The 17,855-nt window shown below is 42.2% G+C and overlaps 1 protein-coding gene and 1 pseudogene across 2 annotated transcripts; one reads left to right on the forward strand and one right to left on the reverse strand.

Moving 5' to 3' along the window:
* Window positions 1-423: 423 nt before the first annotated feature.
* On the reverse strand, window positions 424-17,832 carry LOC102789673 (homer protein homolog 3-like). 2 transcript variants are annotated; one of them, XM_006786730.2, is made up of 10 exons: window positions 17,334-17,832; window positions 17,095-17,143; window positions 13,782-13,938; window positions 10,691-10,822; window positions 10,488-10,592; window positions 9,190-9,302; window positions 6,431-6,587; window positions 2,291-2,389; window positions 2,114-2,194; window positions 424-2,004 (listed from the first exon to the last, which is right to left on the reverse strand). In XM_006786730.2, exons 2-10 carry the CDS (start codon window positions 17,115-17,117, stop codon window positions 1,819-1,821), a joined length of 1,053 nt encoding a protein of 350 aa, XP_006786793.1. In that variant the 5' UTR covers window positions 17,118-17,143; window positions 17,334-17,832; the 3' UTR covers window positions 424-1,818. The 2 variants fall into 2 exon arrangements, with proteins under 2 accessions (XP_006786793.1, XP_006786791.1); XM_006786728.2 differs by having other exon boundaries at window positions 9,190-9,323.
* Window positions 11,094-11,562, forward strand: LOC148097757 (protein LZIC pseudogene; annotated as a pseudogene).
* Window positions 17,833-17,855: the final 23 nt, after the last annotated feature.

Genomic DNA, 17,855 nt, shown 5'->3' on the forward strand with positions numbered 1-17,855 from the left:
GAGCTGAATGATTAAAAGAAAAAAATAGATTATAAAGTTGGCCAGTATATTTTTCAAAAGCACCTCAGATTTATCTCTAGTCTGTAGAGTAAACCAACAACACAACAAACCTGTGTTTTTAATTTTTATTTTGAAATAATATTACTGGATTGAATTTATAATTTTTTCAAAAAATAACAAAGCGTTATTGAATGTAGGTAATAGTATTACATTTTGAGTTTGGGTTTTGAGTCAGTTAGTCGCACCTGCAAATGATGGTAAATGGACTGGTTCTTATACTTAAGTACTCAGAGCACTTTCAAAACATCTCATTCTTTCATACAAGCATTTTTTTCAGTGTCCAAGTATTTTCTATGCAATATTCACCAAAGAAAAACAAACAAACCCAAGAAAGAAAAAGACGAAATGCTGCATAAAGTGATTATAATGTTTGCTTTTATTTTCAAACCACCATGACGCGGCCCAGAGAGCCGACATCACTGTTCACATTCATCCTCCGTACAGTAAGGCTTAAAAAATGTCATATGATACAGTCTGTGTGATGAAAAGACTCTGAAGTAGACATTCAGTTTTTCTTTTATTTTCTTTTTATGTATTTAATTATTCATACAGTACGGCCACAATCTCAAGGCCTATGGCATACTGTCCACAGCTAAAGGTAATGTGCTCAAAAGTAACAGAAGGCAGAAAACCTCTTACATTTCTTCAGATGCATCACACCAATGAGAGAAACGTGTTCATTAAGATGTGGAGCTATTGTAAATAAGTTACTAAGTTAGTGCTCTGTTAGTAGATGATGCACAGCATATCATTCAGACTGGACAAGCTCAAAAGTCACTTATATTTACCTGTAAGACTAAGTGATGCATTTTAATTTCCTATGGGTACTTCTTAAGTGCAGCTTATTGATTTATATCATTTGAAAAAACCATTGTTATGCTAACTTTAATTGCTTAATATTTCCTACTTACTACCAGGTACCTAAGTAGCTTACTGAAGAATCAAAAGTTTCCTAATACAAGAAATGAAGATGTGATAAAAGACGAGCCACGGAAAACTCTTCCCCCCCCCTCTGCTCTTAACATTTGATCTTTGGTGTCAATGTTTAGATGCTGTTGCTATTCAAGTTGCACGTCCTAGATTAACCACATTATCGACAACTACGAGCACACGCCTTCGCTATCCTTGGATATACCTTTTGAAAAACTAACACTGGTCCTTCACATTACACAATATAGCTGCTAGATTACGTATGGGTAACTACAAGACCTGCGTGAACTGTTAACCCAGTAATAATTATGGCGTATGCAGGCTCTTAAATAAGCTAAACTTTTTTTTTTTGTCTTGTGCATTCACTTTTCAGCTCCTCTGTTTCTAAGCATGGACTCATTTTGTTGTAAAGATGAAAAACAAGGCCTCTTATTGTTCATATTGACACTGCATTGTGATTTTGGGTACAAAGGTGATCCTTATGAAAGACCCGAAGCACCAGTTCTAAATCCTAAATGACTAGCATTGTTAAGCACTTACCTTATAAGTTGGTTTATTGCACTGAGTGTTACCCTCGAAAGCAACATGAAGCGTTACGTTAAGTCGGGACAAGCTCTACCATATATATGCTGCTGCTCAGAGTCAGCGCCTGCGCGATGTTGCCGTCACTGCTGTGACACAGACCTTCCTGCAGCCGAGGTGGGTTTTGTGCTTGAAGAGGACCGGGACCAGCTCCTTCTTATTTTGTTTACTGCTTCCTGCCGGAACCCCTGTCCTCTCTTCCATTTCTCTTACAGGTTGCACTCTGCCGTGTTTCACCCACCCTTCCTATTTGTCAATAAGTTTAACAAGGCTCTGGCGGAGGTCGTTAAGGTCAAAGATCTTGATGTCCAGAATTTCTATGGCTCTCTGGATCTCAGTATCCAAGCGATCCCGGTCCTCCAGAGAGTTACTCAGGTTCTGCTCCGTGTTCTGGATGCGACGTTCCAGGTCTGAGTTTCGCATCTCCGTCTCCTGAAGTGAACGGTAAACACAGAAAAGGCAGAGGGAAATATTAGAAGGTTTACCAGAACCCGATGAGCAATGAAAACATGCCGAGTTACTGTAAAAACGTCACTCCTACCCGTAATCTGTGGATGGCCTCGTCACGCTGATGCTCCATTTCGTGGTACTCTGCTTTTTTGCTTTGCAAAATGTGAATTTCCTAGAGAATGAATGAAAGGTACTCATCAAAAAGTCAGTTTTTGTATGTTTTTGTTGATGTGTCATGTTATTCCTTGTTATTTAGCAAATATCCAACCTCATCTTTAGCCTTCAGCAAGGCCTCCAGCTCCTCCAGGGACTGGGTCAGCTCATCCTTCAACAGATCACTGGGGCCGTGGGCTTCAAGGTCAGCCACCTTACAAAACACACCAATGGAAATGTTGTGTATGTAGGACAACGTTTTAAAAAGCTTTTATTTGGTCCAGACTATTACTGGTTTCATTCAAAATTTTTTTCCCTGGTCTACTTAAAACAATTGAACTATAATGAGAACAAAGACAATGTGAAATGCAGATCAGAGGGACCTCATGTTTGGTTGGGTTTCTCAGATTGGTTGAGATGTAGGGAACACCTTGGTCAGCCATTCATGCTCACAAACACACCTCCGACCAGCTTAAAATTAACCTTCCATGGATGTTTTTCGACATCTTTGCAGGCACAGAGAGAGCACGAAAACTCCACACAGAAAGGCACCAGCCGGCCCATCTAGCCTAGTTTAACACTCTATCCTGTGCAGCTTTTCTCCAACACAATCCGCCTCTTCCTCCGTCTGCCTTGGCTTCATAAGAGTGCTGTGGAAGAGGACAAAATGCCACAAAGACGAATTCGCACGCTGGCTGGCACGTCACCATGTGTACAATCCAGAAATAGCTTTGGTGGGCAAACACAAACAGCAGCACTGCTTTCTATGCACTGAAAAGGAAGCCCTGAGCAGTAAAGTTACACATTTTTGCACCATGCCATTCAGTCTAAGAGCTGAGATACACATACACACAGTCTAAGGTGGAGGTTATGGCTTGATCACAGCTGATATAACATTATTTAATACAGCTAAGCAAGAATCTGTGGACACACTGCTATCTATGAGATCAAATAGCAGAATAGCATGCTAACGTGCAGAGTTAGCACTTGATATTAAGTGTAATGTTTACCATGTTTATCATGTGCTGATTAGTCTTTGAGGTATTTAATATTCAGCTAAATAAACTGATTTCTGACCTGATGATGTCACTGCGATCACTAAAGTTATGACACTCCATCCTAAGGGAATAGCTATGCCAAATTGTATCCAAATCATTGATGACTATTGCTACGACAAGCTATAAATATTAACCAAAGTGTGGCTCTAATATAGTATCTGCATAGACATTAGAATAAATGTAAACATGGTTACCCATCCCACTGAATTTTACAGTCTGGATTAAGGTAAAACACAACCAAAATAACTGAAGCACAGCTAAAAACATTAAAAGGACTTATTCTAGCATTCGTCAGAACGTTTTGATGATGCACTCAGTTTGGACCATCCATCTATTTTCTTATCGGCTTATCCAATTTAGGGATAAGCAGGGCTGCGGAAGCCAATCCCAGCTGTGCCAGGGCAAGAGATAGGATGCACTCTGGACAGGTCACCAGCCCATCACAGAGATAACACGCAGAGACAGCCATTCATGCTTACTTTCGTGCCTATGGCCAGTCAAAATCACCAGTTAACCTACAGTAACATGCATGCGTTTGCACTGTGGGAGGCAGGAGAACCCTCTACACCGAAAGGCCCCAGTCCCTGCACCACACTATAGTAATTCAGACATAAAAGCCTAAAGATTTTAACAATGACATGAAACGTAAAGGTGAATAACAGGAAAACTCAGACTTTTAACACCTATAACTCTTATCAAAGCTAAAGAGCTCATCAGCGGACAGAATTAAACTTATCAGAAAGAGCACTCAACTCTGTTTGCTTTCATTCACACCTACAGATGGCTCACAGCGTTCACCTGCAACAATAAGCGGCTACTTCTACTATAATGAAGTCGTAGAAGAGCAACACTTTAACGAATGAAATCCTCATTGCATTGCATTTCATCTGAGCTCCCTGAATTAGAAAGAAAAACAGAAGGACACCTCCAAAAACACCCCGAATGCCCCGTTGGATTATTTTAAACCGCGTATGGTTTAGACTCAGAAGAAAAGAGGAAAAAAAAGAGAGAAACAAGTGGATGCCAACTCCCTCTGGTGATTTTTCATTTTTTCCTAACTGGGGCATTGAAAGTAGGATATTGCTGTCCTACAAACCCCCCTCTCCCTCTCTCTCTCTCACACACATCACCCCGGAGACATGAACCATTTTCAGCCACCTGGTCCCCTTCCTCAAACAGTAGGAACTAGCTCGGTCCAAAGGAGACGGGGTTCTCACTTGTATGATTTAATCAGTTGATGTGGACCAAAATAGTGAAAGCTGTTTCTTGCTGAAATACCAGGGGAGCGCTTACAAATTAAACAGTAGTGATCGATACTGTAAGGCTGGGCTATAATGGAAAGGGATCGAGGTGTTAAAGCATCAAATCAGAGAGGTTTGTAAATGTCAGCCTGAGGCGAGGTCGTCCCCGGAGGAATCAGCTCCCAGCAAATATGAAAATACCTTTTATTGATGAGCGGGTACAGGGAGGGCAGAGGCATCTGCATCCACCGGAGCCTGAGAAGTAATTCAAGTGTAAAACCCTCGTGAGGCTCTCGGTGTTTAGACCAAACTCCCTCGTGGTGAAACGTGAAATTTGGCGTGTACTTAGTGAACCGCTTCAACCAGCGCAGATAACGCCTTGATTAAAGCTTCTGAGGGAAAAAGCCTGCAGCACAAGTCAGAGATTGATGGAGTGTGTTACCAGCAAAGCTTCCTTTTTCCGAACAACCAGTTTCAAAACAAGGAAATGAAGTGTCTGCAAAGGACGACCCAATCAAAAGCAGCAGGGCTTCGCTCAGCAGCATAGAGGCACCCCACCCCGGACGAGTCTTGCAGCAATATCTCTCTGTTGCTTGTCCAATCTTACTTGTGTTCCTGTTCCACAGCTTTACACTCCAGAAATGATCACTAGGTGTGACTTTAACCATTAGTTTCTACTCCACAGGTTACTGCAGAGTTTTATAAGAGCTTCAGAGGCCAGAGGAGAAAACTTCTCAGCTTTTAGACTCAGAATTCTAACTTTTTGTTAACCGTATGTCTCAACTTTTAGGTCACAGACGTTGCATTATCATGAATAACTAATCCCTCCGTTCTTTAAACTCCTTATTGTGCTGATAGTTGGTGGATGGAGCCTTCTCAGCCAGAGTACATTAGACAAGAGGTGATGTGAGGCAGTGGGAAATTCTGAGTGTGTCTTTGGACCACTGGAGGAAAGTGAAAACCCAGAGTACAGAGATATTTTAATCTGCTTCTTTGCTATTAAAAAACAAATTATTATGAAATAAAACAATAAGATCATTCAGCCAATTTCAGCATCTGACTCCAGCACTCTTTAGAAAGCATTAACAGGATTTAAAGGAAAGGTGATGTTTGCATTGCTATACTCACTTTACAGTAAAGCTTCCATCACCCAAAAATGACTCTTTTTAAAATGTTTCAAACCATCTGCGTTAAAATGATTTCGTTTACAAGGTGACTTTCTGCTTAAGCATCCAAAGCAAAACTCACATGTGGGATGTTAGAGTCTCACATAAAAGTTGGAGTGCAGGGATACAAAGAAGCTATGAAGACAAAAGCTACTATACACAATAAAAAAGTGGGAGGTTAAAAAGTCCTGGGAATGAGGAAGAAGAATTTAGTCTGCAGCGTGTAGGTGTACTCAAAATTAAAACATGTACTCTGTTGAGCTTATTGTATGTTTATTTTAGGTCATTATGCCTTCATTAGATTCTGAAAGTTTTAGACAGGTACATGGGGAGAGATGGGGGCGTGACACGCAGCAGGAGTCCCAGAGTTAATCCAGATCTCCTGCTGCATGAGCTCAGCAAAACACCACCTTTTTTCCAGCTTTTTTAAATGTATCTGTGGCCAGACAATTTTGGATATTATTGGCATAAAGCTTAGTAATGGATCTCATTGTTATTGTTCACTGATGAAGTAGTAGTGATGTATACTCTTAGTGGGGTTTTTTTTTCCAGTTCAGATCCAAGGAGTTTGATTTGTAGCAGTCATAAAGATAAAGAGACAAAACCAACAATCCAGTAATTACTATTAGCAAACACTGGGATGGAGGATCTCAGTGTTTGCTAATAGTAATTACTGCTTTTAACAAGAAAAAAAAAACATCCTGTATTTCATATGTTTCTATAATTTAATAGGTGAGACTTCAGGGTGAACACACTTCATCAGAGCATCCTCAAACTCCCTGAGGCTCACCTGGTCTCTGAGTCTTTCGGTCTCCTCCTGATATGCTGTCAGCTGTTTCTTCCACTGCTCCACGTTAGCATTCGCTTCATGCAAAGCTGCCACCAACTTAGAGTTGCTGTCCTGTAAAGTGAAGAGCTCAGCTTCCAGGTTCATCTCACAAATAGACCTGAAAAACACGAATACCAATACACATCTACGTCAAATCCAAAACTACGCACCCTGCCTCCCGCCCTATGGCAGCTGGGATAGACTCGAGACCCGTTTCATCAGTTGCTGTTTCAGTGAGCTGGACCTTAACTTTCAATCAGAGTTTAAAAAAATGTTAAAATTCCTCACAAGAAAAACTGTTACTTATTAAAACAAAAGCAACAATGCTTTTTAGATTTTGGATTTCATTAAGTGGAGTCATATCTGACTCTGTATCCCGCTATATAAAATTGAGAAAACTGATCAAACAATGCAGTGCAAATTTAGCTGATTCTGATTCAGGTACTTACAAATCTTTACAGGTAAAAAAGCTTATGCAGTGTTAGTAATAAACAAAACTGCCACATGTTGATGACTTCAATATTAAATCGAGTCTTGTGTCAAGCACTGCAACATGAGGCTAAACACAATAGCTGGTTGTGGAGTAACAAGCAAGCTGTACTGCTGCCAAGAGTCTGGAACATGATGAAACACTGATGGCCTGGTTAACACAATCACAGAGCCACTACACAAGTGTTAAGGAGGCTGTAACCTGCAGCTGCACACATAAAGGGCAGACGGGAACTTATTTCACAGGTCTGGTGACAGAGCAAAGAAACACTTATTAAAGCCCCGACCCGGAGAGCAGAGATCAAACTGAACGACTGCATCAAGAGACGTTGGAAAGGTTCTTCAAAAAACAACTGAGGCTGACATTTGTTTCCATCAGGAAAAAGACAAACGGAAGATGACAGATAAAAATTTGTGTATTTTTTTCACATCCTTCCATCACAGTTCTTCAGTCCCCACTGACGTTTGTTCCAGTTTAAAATGATGTGACCTTGAAACTTCTTTATCTCTGTGGCTTTAAACTGAATTTCCTGCACATTTGATGAATGCATGACTTGTAAGCGAGTAAGACAAGCCAGTTCCCACTCCATGAGTCCACTTTTATGCCACCTGCACAAAGACATATACGATGATTGAATTTGATATGCTCTCTTCATCTTTGATCCTTTTCCTTTGCTCTGTCCTACATCTCCAAAGCTTGATGTTGTAAACTGGCCACACTTTGCCATGGTAACCGTTCAGGAGCTGCTTTCTTCGTGGTAATTGGACTATAGGGTATAAAAGCATTGTGGGTGGCTCAAAGCACTGAATGGAGGGATGCTTCCAAGCCTCATTCAGTGTTATGTATGAGTCAACACTTCGACAATGGCCTGTTCATTTCCTTAGGAGCTTCACAAACAGAATGACGTCAGCGGCGTTAATTAACACATAACAAATGAAAACCATGATAACACTCAGGAAACAAAAGGTAATGGATTGTCTGGTTAAGTGCAGCCAGAAGCACAGTCCACTTGAAATTTGAAAAACCCTCATGATGTTCCAAAGACGCAAACACAGTGCGTGGTTACGGCAACTACTAGATTGTTATACTGTATTTTTCCGTCGGGGTGGCCACGTAGAGCGGGTCATCGACCAATCAGAATGTCAGTGGCTCAATCTCTGACCCCTATAAGTCCACACGCTCAAGTAGATGCTGGATGTCCTTGAACCATTCAGGTATGTGTTAACGCAATTCCACAATCTTCCCAGGATTGGATGTTCAAGAAAATGAAACCCAAGATCACAATGTGCAATACTCACAGAAGTTTCAAAAACACCAAGAGTTACATCTCAGACTCATTAGAGGTTAGCGTGGTAAATGCTGACGTTCATGACAGCACACTGGGACAATGTGTTGTGGATAGACGAGACCAAAGCGGAGAAGTTAGGCCATAATACACAGCACCAGAAAACCAAACACAGCATGTCAGCACAAACACCTCATACCAACTGTTAGGGGTGATGATTTGGGCTTGTTTTGCACCTACAAAGTTATTGAGGGGACCATGAGCTGCTCCGTATATTAAAGTGCTCTAGAGTCAAATGTGAGGCTGACAGCTAAAACTTGGCCCACACTGAGTCCCACAACAGGATAATGATCCTAAACACAGCAGCAAATATACAACAGTATGGACAAAAAAAGAAGGCGTTACAAGAGGCCCAGTCAAAGTCCACCTTCAACCTGATGAAATGCTGATGTGAGCTGTGCATAAATTAATGCCTGTAGGCCTTAATGAGCTGAAGCAGCGGTATAAGGGAAAGTGGGCCTGAATTCCACCACGGTGATGCGAGAGATGACAAATTAAGTTATTCCACTTCCAAAAAATTCAATTCTCACAGGACTGTATGTATATATAATACAGTCTGTTCATATTCTAAAAAGCCAGTCTTCCTCTTCATAATGGCTAAATGCAAAAACATAAAACTAGCCTGATGCAAACCCAGGTATAGTGGAACTGCAAAGACTTGGCATTACCAACATGGCTGTCGAGTTGTGAGATTTACCTAGAAAACCTTTTTCACTGAAGAAGGTCATGAGGTGTGTTTGAAATCAGGCTGTTTCAGCTCTCAGTAATGAAACTTCAAGGCTTCCTTGGTTTCATTTCTGTGTGTGTGTGTGTGTGTGTGTGTGTGTGTGTGTGTGTGTGTGTGTGTGTGTGTGTGTGTGTGTGTGTGTGTGTGTGTGTAGTTACCCCTCAGAGAGCATCTTTTTAATGCGCTCCTTCTCAGAAGACAGGGTGATGTCTGCGCTCTGGCTGCGAAACAGCTTGTCCTCCGGTCCATTCACGCACATCACCGGTGGAGACTGGAGTTCATCCGAGAGGTCCTGAGGAACACATCAGTAAATGGACTCTCATAATAACTAATGCAGAATTATTAAAAAATAAAAAAACGGACTCTGCATTAAATGGGTTTATTCAAAGAGAAGAGAGACCGCCTGCTTTTAGATGTTAAAATCCCATTCAAGTCAAAGTCTACATATAAAATCAAGCAAAGCTATACAGCTCGTGATAACAATAATAAATGACTCTCTCTTCGCGGTCTTGTTCTTGATGGACTGACTGCTGTAACACGATAGTTTTAGCGTCCGCTTCGGTCTGATAAATGAGAAGCTTAGAGCTGTCAGCCCATCAGAGAAGGTATAAAATGTATAAAACTCAGAGGCAAGAAGAAAAAATAAAGATGTTTCCTGCACACGTGTTTTACATTTCCTCTAAATAATAACTCACCTGTGAGAACTGCAGAGGAAATCCGTGAGGTGGAAAAAACAGAAAAGAAGAACATATCACCACAAAACACACAACATGAAACCACCTTTTCAACACATCACAGTCAGAAAGCGTGCTTTGCGGACTGATCGGTTATGCAGTGCAGTGCCACTTAGCAAGTACAATGAATTGAAGCAGTTGGCAATTTTCTGGAGCTTTGGCTCTCCCAATGTGTTCGTTAAATCGATCGGGAGTGAGAGACGTCACTTGGAACCTGCTCAGCCGTAGAATTAAAAAGGAAATAGGCATGTTCCTCAAGATCAGGCAGATGTAACTGAAGGCTGATTATTCTTTATTGATGAAAAAGGGCCCTGAGCTGACTACGTTTTTATCATTAGAAGTGTTTCAAGTCAGGGGCTTCTGGGTAGCTGTGCGGAGAAAATGTGAGTGTGGTGTACTGCTGAACAGCATGGGATAATTTTACCATCGTCCTAGTTTTCCTCACTTTCACTTCCCTCTGAGACAACTGACCCAGCTCACATTTCTTTTGCTTTTCGTTCCCCTCTCTCTCCGTCCCTCCTTTGATTTAGTCACAGCGGCCCTGTCTAATAGCTGAGCTGCAGCAAGTAATACAGGCGCATTCATCTAATCATCTAATTTCAGTCTTGAAATGCCCAAAATGTGCATGAATAACAGAGGTTTCACATTTACAGCTTCTCGGTGACACTCACAAACCTTTGCTCTTCTTTCATGCTCGTGCTTTCTAAAAGGACGGCGCTCACCTGAGGTGCAGCGATGGTGAGCGCAGTGTTGGCCAGTTCTTTGTCCTGAGACTTTTCTCGCGCCAGACGAGCTGCATCTTTCACTTCCTTAAACTTCTCTGCAAACTTTACAGGAGAGGGCAAGTCATGAACTAGACAATGCAGCACAAACCCTCTAAGAGAAATGGATGGCACATTTTTAAAAGTGCTGTACTTTGGCCTACCTGATGCAGTTGCTGCTCTGTGGCAAAGCCCAGACCGTAGACCGTGTTGGCGCGGCTGTCAGCCCACTGACCAAACTTCTGAGACGTCTTAGTAAATGTCATGCTGGGCGTAACAGTGCAGTTGATAATTGCCTGCAGATAAAGATATAACAGAGGTCGTCCCCTTAGGTGCAGGTGAAGAGAGCAGATGGCTCTGGGAGCAGATGCTATGTTCCTTCTTACACTATGGCAATATACCATCTTCTCAGCAACATGCTGTAACTGAGGCACTGCAAGTTATTATTTTTATTTCTTATGATAACTTATGACAAATTTCACCAGTGAATGGTAACATTTTACTCTTACTTTACTAAGAAAGTTATCAAAATGCAGTTTTAACTGTAGATGACCTCTCCACAAATTGAGGCAGAATATGGAGGAACAACTCGATAAATTAATGCATCAACTTATGGACCTGGAGGAATGCTGAGAAGAACCGGATGAGGAAGAGCATGAAGAGACAAAGAGGGAAACTTTGGAGCAGCTGGATGAATTCAATGACTTATGTCAGGAGATGAGATCATTGTGGATGAGCACAGTGGCTGATGAGCCGCTGGAGGCTTGGCTGAGGCCTCCAAAACCTGGGAGTTGATACAACTCTTTGCTTGAAGCAGCCGGGAACGACTGAGAATAAGACAGGCAGAGATGGACCCGGATGTGATGATGGGGAAACTGTTACCAGATGTGTACACGCAGCAGAAAATTTACATCCTCACAGCCTTGAGAAAACTTGGAGAGAGTCTTACTCCAGAAGATGAGACTTTTCTCACTGAAAACACCACAGCGACACTCAGACTCAGTTTGAAAAAGTGACTGCAAAACAAGGGTTTTAATAAAAAAAAGAATGCCTTTAGTTAGCTGTGGTGTGAAAACCAATTCTACAGATGTGCCTGTGGCTGCTCAGAAGATCCACCAACTGGGAGGTAAGTGGTTCCCTGGCTGATTGCTGGAGTATCCCTGGGCAGATGTAATGATACTTATATAGCAGTTCTTCTACTCTGAGCACAAAAAGTGCTTCATTCACTCAAACACATCTCTATTCTTAAGCACCGTATCTATTATACTAAAACACCCCAGTAGATGCAACTCCATGTGAGTATCTTGGCCAAAGATACTTCAACTTGAGGATACTGGAGTAACCAGGAATTAAACCACCAACCTTTCAGTTGATAAACGACCCGCTCTACCTCCTGAGCCTCAGTGGGAATGTTAGGTTTAAAAGAACTAAAGCGAATGAGTAGAAAAGTGCTATATAAGTAACAGTCCATCTATTATTTAATAACTAGACAAAACCTCAATATGCATTTTCCTACTGAATTCCACTATTTTTCCCATCCTAATAAATACCGCATGATATTCACTTTGTGAATTAAATTTCCATTTAAAGTAAAATAGAAAATAAAACATGTCAAAGGGAAAATCCCTCTGCAGACTTACAGTGAGCACTGAATGTATAAAGCGGGACATGTTTTGGGAGTAAAGCCCGGCAGGTGTTAACGTGTTTGTTTGTGGTCAAATTTAGTCACACCAATGGAGTCACAGCAGAGCGAGATCAATATTAGTAACTGAAGCGTACCAAGATCAAAGTGAAGGTTGAGTACGCCAGTGTGCCCCACCAAACCATACACACTCTCTTTACGTCCCCATCACACCTTCTTCTGAATGTTTAATGCACCTGTAACTCCCCATATGAAGACTGTTTACTGGTGTGTAAACAGAATGCTTTAAAGGATGTGTGCAGATGTTGTAACAGGGTTCACATTTTAGCCATGTCAGGGATGTGGCATCCAGCTTGGCATTTAACTCTGTGGTCCAAAGTTAAGTGTTTCATCAGCCACAGTATGAAAGGAGTGGTCTTGGAATTTAGCACTGACACTCACGGTCCCTACTCACTTTGTTTATTCCCATCAGTGAGATTGAGAGTTTTAATGCTTCCACAAGCATCTGGACATGTTGCTATTACATTTGGTTCACATTTCATAGTAAATCTTTGCGCACTAACATTAGAGACTTATGCTGGAGCATTTAAATCAAAAATAGGCCTCAGCAGAGCCTCACCACAGCTTTAGATTATATAGTAGCAAGGCCGTGAACTGGAGTATTGAGCCACTGTATTTGTATTACTGAACAGGTTTTGTTAAAATCAGCGGTTGGTTTGGCATGAACATTAATAGGAGGTTACCAGGATGCCATTTTCACGCATGTTCTCCCTTGAGACCTGTTTCGGCAATTGCTCACACTTCTGCCAAAAGGGCAGCAGCTGCACAATCAAAACATATCTACCAGGTTTATCAGATCATTCTCTGGGAAGTTGCCAAAGCTGGCTCTGTCCTTCCTAACACATGACCCCAAAAAAGAAAAAAAGAAAAGGAAAACACACCTATTTATAAACCTTTTTTATTTTACGTCATTTCCTGTGTTAGAGTAATGGAACTGAAAATACTAGAACTGCAGGCAGCTTAAGAAGAAGCATCCCCCACCCCTTTCCCCTCCAACCAATGATTACATGAACTCTGCGCTCTGCGTTTGTGTGCCGACGTGCTTGACATAACATGCTGGATTCTAGCAGCAGGAGCAGCAGTGGCAGAGAAGATTACTGTGGAGCCAGACACCAGCCCTGGCAGGATTGGGCTACTGAACGGCCAACTGCTGCCTCGCGCTGCCTTCTGGGAGGCAGAAATGTGGGTCACACTAGAGGTGCTAAGATGAGATCAGATGGGTCTCCTCCCCACCCGCCTAATCTAAATCCACAAGCCCAGACCAAAGATGCTCTGGCTGCTGATGTGTTGAGCTTCGATTTGGTTTAGTTTGTTATATAATTCTTCACCTCCCAGGACTTCTGATGGGAGTGTGGTTGATGAGTAAAAATTCAATCTGAAGCTGCTGTTTGTCTTGCTTTTTTAGACCTGCGGCATTATTTCAAAAGCCCCTTTTGATTCCAAAGCCATCAACTTTTATTTATTACTTCTAGACAGCAGATCTGTATTTGTTTATTGTTGTTTCTCCTCCTGTCCATCTTTAATCTGTCTCCTTTGCTGAATCTAAAACTCACCTTTGTCCCGCCCACGCTAATGATGCGATACACGTTGCGGGTAGCATCGTAGAAGAAGGACACTGTGACAGCATGCTTGCTGGCCGGTATCCAGTTCCTCTTGGTGGTGGGGTCGATTTGGAAAACATGGGCCCGGGCGCTGAAGATCGGCTGCTCCCTGAAGGAGGAATCACAGAGGGATGAAGATTAGATGCTGTGAGAAGGGAATGTCAAAGTAAAAATCCCTCTGCAGACTTACGGTAATGTGCACCGGCACTGAAGGAACTGAATGTAAAGTCTAAATGTATAAAATGAGCATCAAACCATTAAAATATGGTCCATTAATAAAACGGTTTTGCTTAAAAATCCTTTCTTGTTTGCATGAAAAACACAAATCTGTCTTTTTTTTCATAACAGGACATCTCTGTCTCCCCTGTCATCCAGGGACAGATCATCCTTTGGCTATCTCCCACTATTTTTCCTGCGTCATCCACCAGTCAAACAGGGTTAGCTGGCAAAGCTTTTTGACTAGAACTCTCTGAACCCTCTCCCGAGTCGTCACCCTCCACGCTCTGATCTGCGCCTGGCAGGTTTTGCTCCGATGTATCCTGGATACGAGGTAAATATATCAAAGCAACACAGTCAGTGGTGCCAGGAGGTGGTTTAGCCACTGCCCTGTGGTGTGAGCAGCAGCACTGCTAACCCCTCTTTTCTCCTTAGCAGGGGTGAAATTGAGTATCACAAGAAGACGCTGCTGTCATTCACTGGTATAGAAATGCAAATCAGAAGAGCTGCTATGTAGTAAAATAATGAAATAGTTCAAAAAAGTATTCTTTAACGCACTATAGCTATTTCCAGTGGAACTGCATTATTTTGGCTAGTCTTGGTGCAGTGACCTCATTGCAAATACAAAAACCAACAATGGTTTCTCTGGATGCATTTCATGTAGACATGGTTGAGATAACCTGCTATAGCTCACACTGACCATCAGAATGGAGAAAGGTGCTTAAAAAAGGGACTTTGCTGTTGGTGCCAGACAGGCTGGTCTGAGTATTTCGGAAACTGTTGATCTACTGGGATTTTCCCACACAATCATTTCTAGGGTTTACAGAGAATGGTCTGAAAATATCGACTAAGCTTGTTGATGCCAAGGTCAGAGGAGAATGGCCAGCCTGCTTCAATTCTGACCCTACCTGGGGGGCAACATTAATTCAAATAATCACTCATTACAACCAAGTTATGCAGAAGAGCATCTCTGAATGCATAACATCTAACCTTGAAGCAGATGGGCTACAGCAGCAGAAGCCTAACCCTTTCAACCATGTTCCAGTCTGATAATAACCCATGCTGTAATTCTGCTTTTCAGTCACTTTAACTCTGCTGCCTGCGGCTTTTATGCTTCCTGATTAAGACAGGAAACAGCATAAAGGTCAGCCCGCTGTGACCTCTGCAGAAAATGGTAAAAACAGGTCATTATTTAAGCCCAAGGGGAATAAAGCTACTAACCAGTTATCAGAAAGTCAATGGACCATCAAATAATCTGTCATATTTATGTTATTCTTTATTTTCCATGAAGCCCACGAGTCAGTCAATAAGGTCATTGACGTCAAACAATCATAAAGTGCTAGTTTTACACAGAACATAAAATGGGTAAGAGTGAAGGTGGACCTGCTATTAACTCTAATATCATCCCATCACTGCCACGCTTTCACCTTGCCTGAGGTGACGAGCTCTGCCACATAATATCTGGCATCCGACCGAACAACGCGGACCGCTTTGCAAACAGAACGAACCAGGAATCAACCAAACGGACAAACACAGGCTGCAAACGTGTTTGTGTCAACATGTTTAGTTTCCTCTCTCAGAAAACGTTTGAAACACAAAGGTGGTCAAACTAGTGTATGTATATGCTGAAAGAAATGAACAGTGTAGTTTTCATGGCAGCTGCATTTTAATAGAGACAAAATATGAAACAAAAACCTTATGTCTGGAGCTGCATGCATGATTTTGACAAATGGGCGGAGGATGATTGTTGAGGAAGGTGGTGGATCAGCGGGAAGAGATTGTTAACGATCTGAAGGCAGTTGGAACTGCAGTAACCAAGAACACCCTTGGTAACACAGGATGATGCAATACATTGAAATATTGCAGCACCTGCAAGTTCCCCTTCTCAAGAAGGCACGTGCACACCTCTGTCTTCAGTTTGCCAGTGACAATCTCGATTTAGAGAAGGTTTGCGAGAAAACCAATATCGAGCTCTTTGGAAGAGAAATGCTGAGTTCGACTAAAAGAACACCATCCTCTACAGACAAGCACAGAGGTGGAAACAGACGGGGCCATGTACCATGAAACTGTGGATACTGCCAAAGCACCAAAGGAGTGGCTAAAGAAGAGGTCATAAAGTGGTGCAGCCAGGCTCCAGACCTCAATCTTACAGAAAACGGTTGGAGGGAGCTGAAGCATCAAGCTGCATAGCAGCAGTCAAGAATTTCACTCACTGATCTGCAAATCAATTATAACTTTTATGTGATGTTTATTTTTCTTGTCGAATGAAGTGATTCACCAGGGGATCGAATAATTATTCCCCCTCTGTTAACTGAACAGCAGAACAATTCAATTACTTGACGTTCATCCTCAGTAGAGGGGGTGGCCTACTTAATGGAGGTCTCTAAGCATGATAACAAAGCCTGGGAGTGATTAGACAGGAATTAGTGTGTTCATCCTGAGGCGTAGCTCTGACCTCTGTCACCAACTAGAAATATCTAAAATCTGTTTCACCTGGTTTCTTTTGATCTAAATCTTCTAAGACAAATGTTAAACACTACACAGTCTGATTAATAAAAAAGGGAGTGAGGCAGCAATAGGAAATATCTACATTAACGTAAGTGAAAGTAGGATTTTGTCATGGTAACACCTGCTCCCCTAGGATGGCCCCAGAGTCTATGCTTCTCCTCCCAATCAGCTGAAAATGGTTTTAAATAAACTAAGCTGGGGCCACATGGGGCTACATAACAATATGTCTTCATTTAACAGATTCATTAAGTCTGAAATGAAACCAGAGCGCTGCTCCAGATGTGCTCCACAGCCAACATCAGCAGAGCAGTGATAAATGTTCATCTGCAGCCTTACTACTACAGTTTTAAACTCACTACAAATGATTGCTTTAAATCAAAGCTTAAGTCCCCCTGATCTGATAACAAGATCTCAAAGTATTTGTGTTAGATTTATGTAAAGTGTCTGCCATCCCAATGTCACATGCAAGTACAAGAAATCTAAATGCCTGGGTGAAAAAAAATAAAGAAATAGAAAAGGACAAGCTGGTAGATGGCCATACCTTTCTCTGTGGTGAGGAAACATCTTAGAAGATCACCAAGACGTCTTTTCTGTAAAAGAAAAGACTGAGGATTGGTTAGACTGTTAACGTAAATTACTTTAATAAAAGAAAAAAAAAAAATACCAGAAAAAAACCCGGAATAATCATAAAAGTTTGTCCCTGTACTTTAACATTTTCCCCGCTCTTAATTCTTACTTAAAGTCTAGTTAAATCTGTGTCATGGATAGAGAAGCGCTTACCCCATTTCGGTGTAAAACCTCGTCAAGTCTGTTATCTAACAATATTTTGCGTCCTGAAACTGCTCCTGCTGTCCCAGTTGGTCTCCTCTTCCTTTCAGTCACAGCTACCAGATGCTTTATTCTTGCTTTATTCTCCAGGGGGGGGAGGTTTCACCGCAAGGCGCTGCACTCCGCCTGCTGCAGCCCGCCAAGTGGCACCGTCCTGCCCCGAGCAGCTCGCAGAGTCAGAAGCCGGGGAGAGCAGAGCTGCTGCGGACGGCAATGGCTGAAGTGACCGCGGGCTGCTCCGAGTACATCTTCGTCCTGCCACAGAACACGGGACCTCTCTTTGTTTCCTCGTCTTTCACTGCTTATCCTGTACGGCCAAACCTCTCTGTTCTCCCCTTCAATTGTTGGCTCTTCATCCGGCCGGCTGTTCGCATTCAACAGCCGGCAGTATAGTACCACCTGCTGGCTCTGCAGCCTCCAAACACCCGCTCCAGCTGTGTGTGACAGTCAGGTATGGAAACTATGTCAACGCGC

The sequence above is a fragment of the Neolamprologus brichardi genome, chromosome 18 (assembly GCF_056152115.1).
Source record: "Neolamprologus brichardi isolate AB-2024 chromosome 18, ASM5615211v1, whole genome shotgun sequence".
NCBI lineage: Eukaryota > Metazoa > Chordata > Actinopteri > Cichliformes > Cichlidae > Neolamprologus > Neolamprologus brichardi.